Raw genomic sequence first — 17,687 nt, 5'->3', positions numbered from 1 at the left:
TCCTGTGATTTCCATAATGCTACGACTTTTCCTTCTTGATGTTACAATTTCAATGTTGAGGAGTGTATAATGTTTAATAATACAACTGTGATAAATGATGGATAAGACGTTATATATAATCTGACACTTTATCCCTCCAGCCCAGCAGGAAAAGATTACACTCCTCATCTGTGTGTGCTTTGGACGATGAGCCCCAATTAACTTGCCCTTCACAGGTAAGGACCAGTTATTACTGGTATTTCTTCTATTGAGGAGAATGGACTGTACTGTGTTATGTCTCCTAAAGACACGTTTCATCCTCTCCAGACCCCTCTGTCCTCTCCAGACACCTCTGTCTTCTCCACTTTTCTCCCTAGACCCTTTTGTCCTCTCCTTTGTCTTCCTCAGACCCCTCCATCCTTTCCTCTGTCCTCGCCAGACCCCTCTTCTATGTCCTCTTCTATGTCCTCTCAAGACCTCTTCATCCTCTCCAGATACTTCTGTCCTCTCCAGATTTCTCTGTCCTCTCCAGACCCCTTCATCATCTCCTCGGTTCTCTCCACATCCTTCTGTCCTTTCCTCTGTCCTCTCCAGACCCCTCCACCCTCTCCTCCATCATCCCCAGACCTCTCTGTCCCCTCCTCTGTCCTCTCCAGACCCCTCTGTCCTCCTTTCTGTCCTTTCCAGACCCCTCTGTCCTCCTTTCTGTCCTTTCCAGACCCCTCCGTCCTCTTCAAACCCCGCTATCCTCTCCAGACACCTCTCTGTCCCATCTGCCCTCTCCAGACCCCTCCATCCTCTCCTTTGTCCTCTCCAGACCTCTCTCCTCCCTCTATCCTCTCCAGACCCTTCTGTCCACCCTTCTGTCCTCTCCATACACCTCTGTCCTCTTCAGACCCCTCTGTCCTCCCCAGACCATTATGTCCAGTCATTTGTCCACTCCAAACCACTCTGTCCTCTCCAGACCCGTTTGTCTGCTCATCCCCTCTTTTCCTCTTTAGACCCTTCCAGATACTCTCTATCCACTAGACTTCTCTGTTCCCTCCAGACCCATCTTTCCCCTCCAAACTTCTCCAGACTCTTCTATCCCCACCAGATATCTCTGTCCTCTGGCTGATCCTAGCTCCAGTGTACTTAGCACACCCTGAAAAGTTATATGACCTGTCAGTCTATTGCAAGGGTGTAGTGGCCTGAAAACGACACATTCTAAGGCTAGTTTCACACTAGCGTTCGGCTGTCCGCTCGTGAGCTCCGTTTGAAGGGGCTCACGAGCGGACCCGAACGCTTCCGTCCAGCCCTGATGCAGTCTGAATGGATGCGGATCCGCTCAGACTGCATCAGTCTGGCGGCGTTCAGCCTCCGCTCCGCTCAGCAGGTGGACACCTGAACGCTGCTTGCAGCGTTCAGCTGTCCGCCTGGCCGTGCAGAGGCGTGCGGATCCGTCCAGACTTACAATGTAAGTCAATGGGGACGGATCCGTTTGAAGATGCCACAATATGGCTCAATTTTCAAACGGATCCGTCCCCCATTGACTTTCAATGTAAAAGTCTGGACAGATCCGTCTGAGCAACTTTCACACTTAGCTTTTTTTTGCCAATATAATGCAGACGGATCCGTTCTGAACGGAGCCTCCGTCTGCATTAATATGATCGGATCCGTTCAGAACGGATCCGATCGAACGCTAGTGTGAAAGTAGCCTTAGCAGTATGAGTATAGTGTGTGTGGGGGAGAGGAATTACAATAAAAGGGGTTACTATGCATTAGTAAAGGATTCTTTACAGTAAAAACAGTTATGTACAGGACGAGGTCTTTATCGTAAAAGCAGTATAGTAAGCAGTTCTTACATAAAGGGTTCTTCTTAGTGAGAACAGTTACTATATAAGAAGTTTCTTTAGGCCTCATGCACACGACAGTATTTTTTCACGGTCTGCAAAACGGGGTTCCGTTGTTCCGCTATCCGTGTCCGTTTTTTCTTCCGTGTGTCTTCCGTGATTTTTGGAGGATCACCAGACATGAAGGAAAGTAAAAAAGAAAGTTGTTTTGGTGTCCGCCTGGCCGTGCGGAGCCAAACGGATCCGTCCTGAATTACAATGCAAGTCAATGGGGACGGATCCGTTTGACGTTGACACAATATGGTGCAATTGCAAACAGATCCGTCCCCCATTGACTTTCAATGTAAAGTCAGGAGTCCCTATCGGAGTTTTCTCCAATCCGATGGTATATTTTGACTTGAAGCATCTCCATCACCATGGGAACGCCTCTATGTTAGAATATACAATCGGATTTGAGTTACATCGTAAAAACTCTGATCCGACAGTATATTCTAACACAGAGGCGTTCCCATGGTGATGGGGACGCTTCAAGTTAGAATATACTAAGAACTGTGTACATAACTGCCCCCTGCTGCCTGGCAGCACCCGATCTCCTACAGGGGGCTGTGATCCGCACAATTAACCCCTCAGGTGCCGCACATGAGGGGTTAATTGTGCGGATAACAGCCCCCTGTAAGAGATAGGGTGCTGCCAGGCAGCAGGGGGCAGTCCTATATACAGTTCTTAGTATATTCTAACTTGAAGCGTCCCCGTCACTATGGGAACGCCTCTGTGTTAGAATATACTGTCGGATCAGAGTTTTCACGATGTGAAAACTCATCTCTGAAAAAGCTGTATGTGCTAAGGTAGCCTACGGACATGGATCACGGACGCGGATGGCAATCTTGTGTGCCTCCGTGTTTTTTCACGGACCCATTGACTTGAATGGGTCTGTGAACCGTTGTCCGTCAAAAAAATAGGACAGGTCCTATTTTTTTGACGGACAGGAAACACGGATCACGGACGCGGATGACAAACGGTGCATTTTCCGAGTTTTCAACGGACACATTGAAAGTTAATGGGTCCGCAGAAAATCACGGAAAATGGAACAACGGACACGGATGCACACAACGGTCGTGTGCATGAGGCCTTATACAGCAAGTATTTGTTGTGCATAGGAAAGGGGTTCTTTACAGTAAAAGTGGTTATATACCTGACAACCGACATAATGGCCTCTCTGAGTGTCTCCTGTTGGTTTTTCCTAGTACAATTGAAACAAAAACAGCAGCACTCTCCAGCCTTGATCCTTAATGCTTTATTTTCACCAAGACAAATGCGACGTTTCGATCAGTGTGATCTTTCTCAAGCAATCTAACATTGTGAACTCAAAGTCAAATACTTATACCCTACGAAACTGGTCATCTGTCCTAATCAATTATGCAAATACATCATTAAAAAAGACTGTGCATACCACCCCCACTGTTGTCCGTCTAACAGTGGGGTTAACCTGATCCACCATATTTAAACTTTATCAATTGTGCATATATAAAAATAAAACTCCATCAACTTACTATGGTGTAAGGCGTGAACCTGGGGAATCCGCTACTGCAGCAATCATAATTATACAGAAGGCCGATCGTCTTGCTTACTTCGGCGTTTCTCAATCTCCAAAGCGCCTGCGCCTGCGTGTCTCACTCATGACGTCAGTCTCAGGACGCCCAGCCAGTGCCATGGAGACCGGGCGCTTCTCCTCCTCGTCACCGCCAGGATAGAGTGCGCATGCGCACCTAGCTTCAGCGGCGACGGGATTCAGCGTCTAGTCCCGCGTCACTGCGTAGCGTCCCTAAGGCCGTCGCCATGGAGATTCCAAACATCATGTCCTATGTAAAATTCACAGACCAGACCAGGCTTTCATGTTTGTCATTATGTGTGTTCACCAATCGTATGGGGCAAATCGGTCTAGATTTATTAAAGTTAGGGGTTGATTGTACATCGATGTTAGTTTAATTTAAGAGGGCTATAGGTAGCTACGTACCAGGTGTCCACTACTCAACCATATCTTAAGATTAGAGTACCCAGTCACTAAGTTTAGCCTCATGATGATTAATCCAGGGTCCACAAACACATATACCAAGAGTGGCACTACTCAATCCAGTACTTATCACCCCTGTCATGGAGTGTGCTTGTGTCCACCCTCACCAGACGGACATGGTGGTCCTAATGGCAACGCGTCTTCCCCTATTACTGGGGTCAACGAATATAGCCATAGTCCACCCCACGCATTTTTTCAAGGGGGCATACCCTCCAAACCGAAGGGACATCCGTCCTATGGAACCAACCATTCAGACCCACATAGTCGGATAATAGGTATCCCCGTCTCCGGGTATACATCCATATTTCCGACCACTAAGTCATCTCAAACACTTCAACCCCCTCCATTATATATATAAATATCATACGGCTGTTCCGCAGAAACTGTGCATCTCATTCTCCCATACATGGAAAAGTAGTGTAACCAGCACATTGTCATCTAGTATATCAAACTTGACAAAATTTGTCCCCTCCCTAGGCGAACACAAAAATAACAAAAATGATAATGACTGGATTACCGTTAGATTGTATATATTCTGTCACTTCAGTTTGCGTCCCCAGGTCACTCCCACACACACAGGTATCTATATATAGAGGACAGAAAACTGTCTAATGATGAAATTTCACTGTTAGAAAAAGGGTTATCTTTTTGCCCATATTCTGATATAAACTGGTTTAAATATGAAGTAGATCTACAAAAGTTTTACAGACGAATTAAATTGCAAGTTTTCTTTAAGAATTCCCCAAAAATTTCAACAGGCGAACAGAAAATTGTCAATGCTGATATGTTGTGTCTAGGAGAGATGGGTCTGTTTTTACATAGCGATTTCCAACCACCGGTGATGAAAGATGCAGTAAACACATATATTGATCTAGTTAAAAAAGGTATTGAAAAAATTAAGAACAACTGTAACAGACATGGTAATCAGAATAATTTGAAACAGGGAGAAAAAAGAGCACTGAGGGAGCTCAGTAATAGAAAAGAGATCACAATAAAGAAAGCCGATAAGGGAGGAGCTACGGTGATTATGGACACCAATAAGTATCTAGCTGAGATACAGCGGCAACTGGGGGACAGTGCGGTATATCGGGCACTGGATGCCGACCCAAAATTTGCCATTCAAAGGAGACTCAAACTGTTAATAGACGATGCCTTTGCATCGGACATAATAGATTAGAAGCTCCATGAATACTTATTGGTGGACAAACCAGTAACACCACTCCTATACATACTGCCCAAAATACATAAGAGTCTGCTTGATCCACCTGGGCGCCCCATAGTCTCTGGGATAGACTCAATCTTCTCCCCTGCAGCTATGTTTCTAGATAGATATCTCAGAGACTATGCCATGTCCGCTAAGTCATATGTAAAAGACACTACAGACTTCCTCAAGAAATTGCAAACCCTACAGGTTGAGGAAGGACAATACCTGGTTTCCTTTGATGTGGTCGGTCTCTATACGAGTATCGACCACATCAAAGGATTAGATTCGGTAGAGTGGACCCTCACCAGAGGTGAGATTAAGTCGGAGATTGCTAGGTTCATCCTTTCCCTTTTGGAGATAGTCCTGACATGTAACTACTTCCTCTTTGAGGATACCTATTATGTACAGCAGCGGGGGACCGCAATGGGGTCCAAAGTGGCCCCCACTTATGCGAACATATACATGAACAGGTTTGAGGAATGTTCTATATACCCATCCAGCCACTTTACTTCGGTGAAGGGCTGGATGAGGTATATAGACGATATATTTTTTGTCTGGACTGGATCCCTCGAGAACTTACTTAAGTTCCAGGAGGAAATCAATTCGGTCCACACAGAATTGCAGTTTACAGTTGTGTACTCTCAAGCCAACTTACAGTTCTTGGACACGACAGTCTATTGTGTAGATGGAAGACTTTATACCGATTTGTTTGTAAAGCCTACGGACAGAAACAACATGTTGTTATTCCAGAGTGATCACCCTGGATTTATGAAAGAGTCACTGCCGTATAGCCAGTTGCTCAGGGTTAAAAGAATAGTTTCGGATAATGTCCAATCAGAGATAAGACTCAGTGAGATGTGCAATAAATTTTATGAGAGAGGCTATCCGAGGCCCATGATGCTGAGGCACAAACAAAGAGTGAATCAATTTAGAAGGGAGGACCTCTTGAAGAAAAAGGAACAAAGAGAGGAAAATAAGAGGGTTCCCTTTGTGTCAACACATACAATGGCCAGTAAATCTATTACACGTGTTCTCAGAAGTAATTGGCACATTCTCGCTGAGTCTTTTCCCGAAATTGAGGCATTTCGTAATACACCCCTTATGTCGTATAGAAGACCACGCAGTATAGGGGACAAGTTGGTTAATGCCGACACGAAACAACGTAGTTTACCGCTAGTACAGAGAAAGGGTTGTTTTCCCTGCCTGGGATGTTGTAATTGTAATGGGATCCTAAAGGGGAGTTCCTTCTCACATCCCAGGACAGGGAAAACTTACCAGATTGGGAATTTCTACACATGTAGATCTGAGTACGTGATTTACGTACTGCAATGCCCCTGTGGACTTCTTTATGTGGGAGAGACCACTCAGGAATTTAGAAAGAGAGTAAATCAACATCGGTATGACATACGTAAACTGTTACGAGGAGTGAAGGAGACCGACAATTCCAAGACAGAGTTACCTGTCCCAGAACATTTCCTCAAATATAACCACAATGTTTCGCAATTACGCTTTCGCATTATTGATGGAGTTCCACCCCAAAGAAGAGGGGGAGATAGGGAGAAGCTCCTAAAAAGAATGGAGTTGAGGTGGATTTACGAGTTACAAACACTCAAACCAAAAGGCCTCAACAGGGAGTTTAGGATCGGCTCACTTTACTGACTGTACAGAGTCAAGTTGCCTCCACACTTGTTGATTAATACTATATTCCATCTAAGTTTAATCATTTTTTTTATGAAGTTGGTACCCAACCTGATAGGTTGTGCTTTTTATAATGGTTTTGTACTATTTATGTGTTCTCTTATTTACACAATCTCTCTGTCTTCTATATATAGATAACTGTGTGTGTGGGAGTGACCTGGGGACGCAAACTGAGGTGACAGAATATATACAATCTAACGGTAATCCAGTCATTATCATTTTTGTTATTTTTGTGTTCGCCTAGGGAGGGGACAAATTTTGTCAAGTTTGATATACTAGATGACAATGTGCTGGTTACACTACTTTTCCATGTATGGGAGAATGAGATGCACAGTTTCTGCGGAACAGCCGTATGATATTTATATATATAATGGAGGGGGTTGAAGTGTTTGAGATGACTTAGTGGTCGGAAATATGGATGAATACCCGGAGACGGGGATACCTATTATCCGACTATGTGGGTCTGAATGGTTGGTTCCATAGGATGGATGTCCCTTCGGTTTGGAGGGTATGCCCCCTTGAAAAAATGCGCGGGGTGGACTATGGCTATATTCGTTGACCCCAGTAATAGGGGAAGACGCGTTGCCATTAGGACCACCATGTCCGTCTGGTGAGGGTGGACACAAGCACACTCCATGACAGGGGTGATAAGTACTGGATTGAGTAGTGCCACTCTTGGTATATGTGTTTGTGGACCCTGGATTAATCATCATGAGGCTAAACTTAGTGACTGGGTACTCTAATCTTAAGATATGGTTGAGTAGTGGACACCTGGTACGTAGCTACCTATAGCCCTCTTAAATTAAACTAACATCGATGTACAATCAACCCCTAACTTTAATAAATCTAGACCGATTTGCCCCATACGATTGGTGAACACACATAATGACAAACATGAAAGCCTGGTCTGGTCTGTGAATTTTACATAGGACATGATGTTTGGAATCTCCATGGCGACGGCCTTAGGGACGCTGCGCAGTGACGCGGGACTAGACGCTGAATCCCGTCGCCGCTGAAGCTAGGTGCGCATGCGCACTCTATCCTGGCGGTGACGAGGAGGAGAAGCGCCCGGTCTCCATGGCACTGGCTGGGCGTCCTGAGACTGACGTCATGAGTGAGACACGCAGGCGCAGGCGCTTTGGAGATTGAGAAACGCCGAAGTAAGCAAGACGATCGGCCTTCTGTATAATTATGATTGCTGCAGTAGCGGATTCCCCAGGTTCACACCTTACACCATAGTAAGTTGATGAAGTTTTATTTTTATATATGCACAATTGATAAAGTTTAAATATGGTGGATCAGGTTAACCCCGCTGTTAGACGAACAACAGTGGGGGTGGTATGCACAGTCTCTTTTAATGATGTATTTGCATAATTGATTAGGACAGATGACCAGTTTCGTAGGGTATAAGTATTTGACTTTGAGTTCACAATGTTAGATTGCTTGAGAAAGATCACACTGATCGAAACGTCGCATTTGTCTTGGTGAAAATAAAGCATTAAGGATCAAGGCTGGAGAGTGCTGCTGTTTTTGTTTCAATTGTACCTGGATTTGGGGAGGCATAGGACTGGCTTCTGACACAGCGAGCACCACCACAGTAAGGAAACTACTAATTTTTGTAGTGCTGCTACATTTTTTCTTCTTTGTTGGTTTTTCCTACAGATTCATTATCCCAGTGCTCCAAATATCCAAGATTTTTACAGAAGTAATGAGCAGGACCAGGGCGAGATCGATGAGGCCGACAAGGTAAGTAATGGTGGTGACCTCCCCATGTTCTTGTGGCTGGAACATGTATGGGCACAACCCTGACAAACCCCCCAGAAATGATACTCAGATATTTATCCTAACCTCCCAAAACTAGGACCAGACTATTTGCTATTTACTTTGACTGTTACTTGCTGGAAAAACAAAAAGTTTATGTAATCAGTGCGACGATGCTGAGCGATGAAAGCAGGAAAGTAAGTAACAGCAGGAGACTTTAGTGACATTTTCAATGGCTTTTGTGACAGGAGATCACAATGAGGTTTAGAGCTGCTCCATCTGCATTTACACAGTGGTTAAAAGATCCATTCCGAAAATAACTCGCCCTATACTCGCACTCTACACTCCGCAATCTATAGTCAGCGCTCCACACTCCGCAATCTATAGTCAGCGCTCCACACTCCACAATCTATAGTCAGCGCTCCACACTCCGCAATCTATAGTCAGCGCTCCACACTCCGCAATCTATAGTCAGCGCTCTACACTCCGCAATCTATAGTCAGCGCTCCACACTCCACAATCTATAGTCAGCGCTCCACACTCCACAATCTATAGTCAGCGCTCTACACTCCACAATCTATAGTCAGCGCTCCACACTCCACAATCTATAGTCAGCGCTCCACACTCCACAATCTATAGTCAGCGCTCCACACTCCGCAATCTATAGTCAGCGCTCCACACTCCGCAATCTATAGTCAGCGCTCTACACTTCGCAATCTATAGTCAGCGCTCCACACTCCACAATCTATAGTCAGAGCTCCACACTCCACAATCTATAGTCAGCGCTCTACACTCCACAATCTATAGTCAGCGCTCCACACTCCACAATCTATAGTCAGCGCTCCACACTCCACAATCTATAGTCAGCTCTCCACACTCCACAATCTATAGTCAGCACTCCACACTCCACAATCTATAGTCAGCGCTCTACACTCTGCAATCTATAGTCAGCGCTCCACACTCCACAATCTATAGTCAGCGCTCCACACTCCACAATCTATAGTCAGCGCTCTACACTCCGCAATCTATAGTCAGCGCCCACACTCCACAATCTATAGTCAGAGCTCCACACTCCACAATCTATAGTCAGCGATCCACACTCCACAATCTATAGTCAGCGCTCCACACTCCACAATCTATAGTCAGCGCTCTCCACTCCACAATCTATAGTCAGCGCTCCACACTCCACAATCTATAGTCAGCGCTCCACACTTCACAATCTATAGTCAGCGCTCTCCACTCCACAATCTATAGTCAGGGCTCTACACTCCACAATCTATAGTCAGCGCTCCACACTCCACAATCTATAGTCAGCGCTCCACAATCTATAGTCAGCGCTCCACACTCCACAATCTATAGTCAGAGCTCCACACTCCACAATCTATAGTCAGCGCTCCACACTCCACAATCTATAGTCAGAGCTCCACACTCCACAATCTATAGTCAGCGCTCCACACTCCACAATCTATAGTCAGCGCTCCACACTCCACAATCTATAGTCAGCTCTCCACACTCCACAATCTATAGTCAGCGCTCCACACTCCACAATCTATAGTCAGCGCTCCACAATCTATAGTCAGCGCTCCACACTCCACAATCTATAGTCAGCGCTCCACACTCCACAATCTATAGTCAGCACTCCACACTCCACAATATATAGTCAGCGCTCCACACTCCACAATCTATAGTCAGCGCTCTTCACTCCACAATCTATAGTCAGCGCTCCACACTCCACAATCTATAGTCAGCGCTCTTCACTCCACAATCTATAGTCAGCGCTCCACACTCCACAATCTATAGTCAGCGCTCTAGACTCCACAATCTATAGTCAGCGCTCCACACTCCACAATCTATAGTCAGCGCTCTTCACTCCACAATCTATAGTCAGCGCTCCACACTCCACAATCTATAGTCAGCGCTCTTCACTACACAATCTATAGTCAGCGCTCCACACTCCACAATCTATAGTCAGCGCTCTAGACTCCACAATCTATAGTCAGCGCTCCACACTCCACAATCTATAGTCAGCGCTCCACACTCCACAATCTATAGTCAGCGCTCCACACTCCACAATCTATAGTCAGCGCTCCACACTCCACAATCTATAGTCAGCGCTCTACACTCCACAATCTATAGTCAGCGCTCTACACTCCACAATCTATAGTCAGCACTCCACAATCTATAGTCAGCACTCCACACTCCACAATCTATAGTCAGCGCTCCACACTCCACAATCTATAGTCAGCGCTCCACACTCCACAATCTATAGTCAGCGCTCCACACTCCACAATCTATAGTCAGCGCTCCACAATCTATAGTCAGCGCTTCACACTCCACAATCTATAGTCAGCGCTCCACACTCCACAACCTATAGTCAGCGCTCTCCACTCCACAATCTATAGTCAGCGCTCCACACTCCACAATCTATAGTCAGCGCTCCACACTCCACAATCTATAGTCAGCGCTCCACACTCCACAATCTATAGTCAGCGCTCCACACTACACAACCTATAGTCAGCGCTCCACACTCCACAATCTATAGTCAGCGCTCCCCACTCCGCAATCTATACTCAGCGCTCTACACTCCACAATCTATAGTCAGCGCTTCACAATCTATAGTCAGCGCTCCACACTCCACAATCTATAGTCAGCGATCCACACTCCACAATCTATCGTCAGCGCTCCACACTCCACAATCTATAGTCAGCGATCCACACTCCACAATCTATCGTCAGCGCTCCACACTCCACAATCTAAAGTCAGCGATCCACACTTCACAATCTAAAGTCAGCGATCCACACTCCACAATCTATAGTCAGCTCTCCACACTCCACTGTCTATAGTAAGCGCTCTACACTCTGCAATCTATAGTCAGCGCTCCACACTCCACAATCTATAGTCAGCGCTCCACACTCCACATCTATAGTCAGCGCTCCACACTCCACAATCTATAGTCAGCGCTCCACACTCCACAATCTATAGTCAGCGCTCCCCACTCCACAATCTATAGTCAGCGCTCCACAATCTATAGTCAGCGCTCCACACTCCACAATCTATAGTCAGCGCTCCACACTCCACAATCTATAGTCAGCGCTCCACACTCCACAACCTATAGTCAGCGCTTTCCACTCCACAATCTATAGTCAGCGCTCCACACTCCACAATCTATAGTCAGCGCTCTACACTCCACAATCTATAGTCAGCGCTCCACACTCCACAATCTATAGTCAGCGCTCCACACTCCACAATCTATAGTCAGCGCTCCCCACTCCACAATCTATAGTCAGCGCTCTACACTCCACAATCTGTAGTCAGTGCTCTACAATCTATCGTCAGTGCTCCACTCCACAATCTATAGTCAGCGCTCCACACTCCACAATCTATAGTCAGCGCTCCACACTCCACAATCTATAGTCAGTGCTCCCCACTCCACAATCTATAGTCAGAGCTCTACACTCCATAATCTGTAGTCAGTGCTCTACAATCTATAGTCAGCGCTCCCCACTCCACAATCTATAGTCAGCACTCCACACTCCACAATCTATAGTCAGCGCTCCACAATCTATAGTCAGCGCTCCACAATCTATAGTCAGCGCTCCACAATCTATAGTCAGCGCTCCACAATCTATAGTCAGCGCTCCACAATCTATAGTCAGCGATCCACAATCTATAGTCAGCGCTCTACACTCCACAATCTATAGTCAGAGCTCTACACTCCACAATCTATAGTCAGCGCTCTACACTCCACAATCTATAGTCAGCGCTCTACACTCCACAATCTATAGTCAGCGCTCCACACTCCACAATCTATAGTCAGCGCTCCACAATCTATAGTCAGAGCTCTACACTCCATAATCTGTAGTCAGTGCTCTACAATCTATAGTCAGCGCTCTACACTCCACAATCTATCGTCAGCTCTCCACACTCCACAATCTATAGTCAGCGCTCCACTGTCTATAGTCAGCGCTCTACACTCTGCAATCTATAGTCAGCGTTCTCCAATCCACAATCTATAGTCAGCGCTCTACACTCCACAGTCTATAGTCAGCGCTCTACACTCTGCAATCTATAGTCAGCGTTCTCCACTCCACAACTATAGTCAGCGCTCCAAACTCCACAATCTATAGTCAGCACTCTACACTCCACAATCTATAGTCAGCGCTCCACACTCCACAATCTATAGTCAGCGCTCCCCACTCCACAATCTATAGTCAGCGCTCCCCACTCTGCAATCTATAGTCAGCGCTCCACAATCTATAGTCAGCACTCCACACTCCACAATCTATAGTCAGCGCTCCACAATCTATAGTCAGAGCTCTACACTCCATAATCTGTAGTCAGTGCTCTACAATCTATAGTCAGCGCTCTACACTCCACAATCTATCGTCAGCTCTCCACACTCCACAATCTATCGTCAGCGCTCCACTGTCTATAGTCAGCGCTCTACACTCTGCAATCTATAGTCAGCGTTCTCCAATCCACAATCTATAGTCAGCGCTCTACACTCCACAGTCTATAGTCAGCGCTCTACACTCTGCAATCTATAGTCAGCGTTCTCCACTCCACAATCTATAGTCAGCGCTCCAAACTCCACAATCTATAGTCAGCACTCTACACTCCACAATCTATAGTCAGCGCTCCAAACTCCACAATCTATCGTCAGCGCTCTCTACTCCACAATCTATAGTCAGCGCTCCACACTCCACAATCTATAGTCAGCGCTCCCCACTCCACAATCTATAGTCAGCGCTCCCCACTCTGCAATCTATAGTCAGAGCTCTACACTCTGCAATCTATAGTCAGCGCTCTCCACTACACAATCTATAGTCAGCGCTCCACACTCCACAATCTATAGTCAGAGCTCTACACTCCATAATCTGTAGTCAGTGCTCTACAATCTATAGTCAGCGCTCTACACTCCACAATCTATCGTCAGCTCTCCACATTCCACAATCTATAGTCAGCGCTCCACACTCCACTGTCTATAGTCAGCGCTCTACACTCTGCAATCTATAGTCAGCATTCTCCACTCCACAATCTATAGTCAGCGCTCTACACTCCACAGTCTATAGTCAGCGCTCTACACTCTGCAATCTATAGTCAGCGTTCTCCACTCCACAATCTATAGTCAGCGCTCCAAACTCCACAATCTATAGTCAGCGCTCTACACTCCACAATCTATAGTCAGCGCTCTCTACTCCACAATCTATAGTCAGCGCTCCACACTCCACAATCTATTGTCAGCGCTCCACACTCCACAATCTAGTCAGCGCTCCACACTCCACAATCTATAGTCAGCGCTCCACACTCCACAATCTATAGTCAGCACTCTACACTCCACAATCTATAGTCAGAGCTCTACACTCTGCAATCTATAGTCAGCGCTCTCCACTCCACAATCTATAGTCAGCGCTCCACACTCCACAATCTATAGTCAGCGCTCCACACTCCACAATCTATAGTCAGCGCTCCACACTCCACAATCTATAGTCAGCGCTCCACACTCCACAATCTATAGTCAGCGCTCTACACTCCACAATCTATCGTCAGCGCTCTCCACTCCACAATCTATAGTCAGCGCTCCACACTCCACAATCTATAGTCAGCGCTCCCCACTACACAATCTATAGTCAGAGCTCTACACTCCACAATCTATAGTCAGCGCTCTACACTCCACAATCTATAGTCAGCGCTCCACAATCTATAGTCAGCGCTCTACACTCCACAATCTGAAGTCAGTGCTCTACAATCTATCGTCAGTGCTCCACTTAACAATCTATAGTCAGCGCTCCACACTCCACTATCTATAATCAGCGCTCCACACTCCACAATCTATAGTCAGCTCTCTCCACTCCACAATCTATAGTCAGCGCTCTACACTCCACAATCTATAGTCAGCACTCCACAATCTATAGTCAGCGCTCCCCACTCCGCAATCTATAGTCAGAGCTCTACACTCTGCAATCTATAGTCAGCGCTCTCCACTACACAATCTATAGTCAGCGCTCCACACTCCACAATCTATAGTCAGCACTCCACACTCCACAATCTATAGTCAGCACTCTACACTCCACAATCTATAGTCAGAGCTCTACACTCCACAATCTATAGTCAGCGCTCTCCACTCCACAATCTATAGTCAGTGCTCCACACTCCACAATCTATAGTCAGCGCTCCACACTCCACAATCTATAGTCAGCGCCCCACACTCCACAATCTATAGTCAGCGCTCCACACTCCACAATCTATAGTCAGTGCTCTACACTCCACAATCTATCGTCAGCGCTCTCCACTCCACAATCTATAGTCAGCGCTCCACACTCCACAATCTATAGTCAGCGCTCCCCACTACACAATCTATAGTCAGAGCTCTACACTCCACAATCTATAGTCAGCGCTCTACACTCCACAATCTATAGTCAGCGCTCTACACTCCACAATCTATAGTCAGCGCTCTCCACTCCACAATCTATAGTCAGCGCTCCACAATCTATAGTCAGCGCTCTACACTCCACAATCTGTAGTCAGTGCTCTACAATCTATCGTCAGTGCTCCACTTAACAATCTATAGTCAGCGCTCCACACTCCACTATCTATAATCAGCGCTCCACACTCCACAATCTATAGTCAGCGCTCTCCACTCCACAATCTATAGTCAGCGCTCTACACTCCACAATCTATAGTCAGCACTCCACACTCCACAATCTATAGTCAGCGCTCCCCACTCCGCAATCTATAGTCAGAGCTTTACACTCTGCAATCTATAGTCAGCGCTCTCCACTACACAATCTATAGTCAGCGCTCTCCACTCCACAATCTATAGTCAGCGCTCCACACTCCACAATCTATAGTCAGCGCTCCACACTCCACAATCTATAGTCAGCGCTCCACACTCCACAATCTATAGTCAGCGCTCCACACTCCACAATCTATAGTCAGCGCTCCACACTCCACAATCTATAGTCAGCGCTCCCCACTACACAATCTATAGTCAGCGCTCCACACTCCACAATCTATAGTCAGCGCTCCACACTCCACAATCTACAGTCAGTGCTCCCCACTCCACAATCTATAGTCAGCACTCCCCACTCCGCAATCTATAGTCAGAGCTCTACACTCTGCAATCTATAGTCAGCGCTCTCCACTACACAATCTATAGTCAGCGCTCCACACTCCACAATCTATAGTCAGCGCTCTCCACTACACAATCTATAGTCAGCGCTCCCCACTCCGCAATCTATAGTCAGAGCTCTACACTCTGCAATCTATAGTCAGCGCTCTCCACTACACAATCTATAGTCAGCGCTCCACACTCCACAATCTATAGTCAGCGCTCCACACTCCACAATCTACAGTCAGTGCTCCCCACTCCACAATCTATAGTCAGAGCTCTACTGTCACGACCCCTGGTCATGGTCGTGACTCCTTGGGAGCCGCATGCAGTTATCCGCGGTCTGGTGTTGTCGCAACCGCAGCTGGGGGCACTTAGTGGTTTGCCTCAGGTGCGGTTGCCGCGAATAACAGGCATGCGTGCGGTTGCCCTTGGCAACGTGTTTTGGTGTGCACGTCCTTCGTCTGTGTTTGTGCGCACTTCCTGGTCTGTTTGTTGTGCACGAGGTTGTATGCACTTGGACACCTCCCTTCACCTGCGGTTGTCCGTGGCAACGTCTGGTGTTGTGCATGTGGTGGCAGGGTCTCTGCCTGCTGGTTGTTCTGCAGGACACGGTGGCCACGAATGCCGTTGCCAGCGGTGACAGGTGAGTGAGTGTGTGTGCTATTCCCCTTTAAGTTGGTGTTTTCCCTTCTGTGGTGTAGGAAGGGTTAACTCCCTTCCCAGTGTGTGTGTTGTCACTGGGTGTGGTTGACTGGTGGGTGTGGCCTTTTGGCCTATATAGCCTGAGTCTCTTCCAGGCTTCAGTAGGTTGCTCTCAGCCATGCTGGCTGGAGCAGCCTCCTGGCTCCTCCATCTGCCTGGTGAGGACCATCCTTCTGGTCATAAAACCTTGTTAGTAAAACCTTTGTTACCTTGTCGGATGTTATGTTTATGTGTATGTGGTTGCTGGCTTGTTGCACCTTATGGTTCCCTGGTTCCCTGTGTGATGTATGGTGTGTGCTGTTGTCTTTTCTGTTGTTGTAGACAGACAGCACTTTTGCATGGGTTCCGGGCGGTGTGTTTGTGGCAGGTAGGTGAGGTTGTAGTTCCACATACCTGCCACTGCCATAAGTTGTATTGGATTCCCCTTATTACCAGCTTGGCCTTTCTAGGCTCCTGTTCCTCCGTGTTCTGGAGGAACAGGTAGTCTATCCAGCTCCTAGCCTAGGGACCTGCGGAGGGATAGTAGGGACCCGAGGTTCCTGCGCATGGGTCCTCCTACCCTAAAGGTCGGCCCATGCAGGTTAGGAGTTAGGGTTAGATCAGGGAGACTTTAGGAGGTGACCTGCTCCCTGATCCTGTGGTCCTGGCCTTGCAGCGACCCAACATCTCCGGGTACCGCACGGCTGGGGGTTTCCCCCACCGCCAGTCGTGACATCTACACTCCATAATCTGTAGTCAGTGCTCTACAATCTATTGTCAGCGCTCTACACTCCACAATCTATAGTCAGCGCTCCACAATCTATAGTCAGCGCTCCACAATCTATAGTCAGCGATCCACAATCTATCGTCAGAGCTCTACACTCCACAATCTATAGTCAGCGCTCCACAATCTATAGTCAGCGCTCTACACTCCACAATCTGTAGTCAGTGCTTTACAATCTATCGTCAGTGCTCCACTTAACAATCTATAGTCAGCGCTCCACACTCCACTATCTATAGTCAGTGCTCCCCACTCCACAATCTATAGTCAGTGCTCCACAATCTATAGTCAGCGCTCTCCACTCCACAATCTATAGTCAGCGCTCTACACTCCACAATCTATAGTCAGCGCTCCACACTCCACAATCTATAGTCAGCGCTCCCCACTCAACAATCTATAGTCAGAGCTCTACACTCCATAATCTGTAGTCAGTGCTCTACAATCTATAGTCAGCGCTCTCCACTCCACAATCTATAGTCAGCGCTCCACACTCCACAATCTATCGTCAGCGCTCCACACTCCATAATCTATAGTCAGCTCTCTCCACTCCACAATCTATAGTCAGA

The 17,687-nt window shown here is 46.9% G+C and overlaps 1 protein-coding gene across 1 annotated transcript in view; it reads left to right on the top strand.

Annotated features, from left to right (window-relative positions):
- The window catches only part of LOC122933880 (C-type lectin domain family 2 member A-like), a 45,517-nt gene that overhangs the window by 5,040 nt on the left and 22,790 nt on the right, over positions 1-17,687 (top strand). Inside the window, exons 2-3 of the mRNA XM_044288979.1 lie at positions 141-215; positions 8,447-8,530. Coding sequence (XP_044144914.1) covers positions 141-215; positions 8,447-8,530 — 159 coding nt within the window. The remainder of the gene's footprint in view (positions 1-140; positions 216-8,446; positions 8,531-17,687) is intronic.

The sequence above is a fragment of the Bufo gargarizans genome, chromosome 4 (assembly GCF_014858855.1).
Source record: "Bufo gargarizans isolate SCDJY-AF-19 chromosome 4, ASM1485885v1, whole genome shotgun sequence".
Classification (NCBI taxonomy): domain Eukaryota; kingdom Metazoa; phylum Chordata; class Amphibia; order Anura; family Bufonidae; genus Bufo; species Bufo gargarizans.
This window is presented reverse-complemented; position numbering and strand designations above follow the sequence as displayed.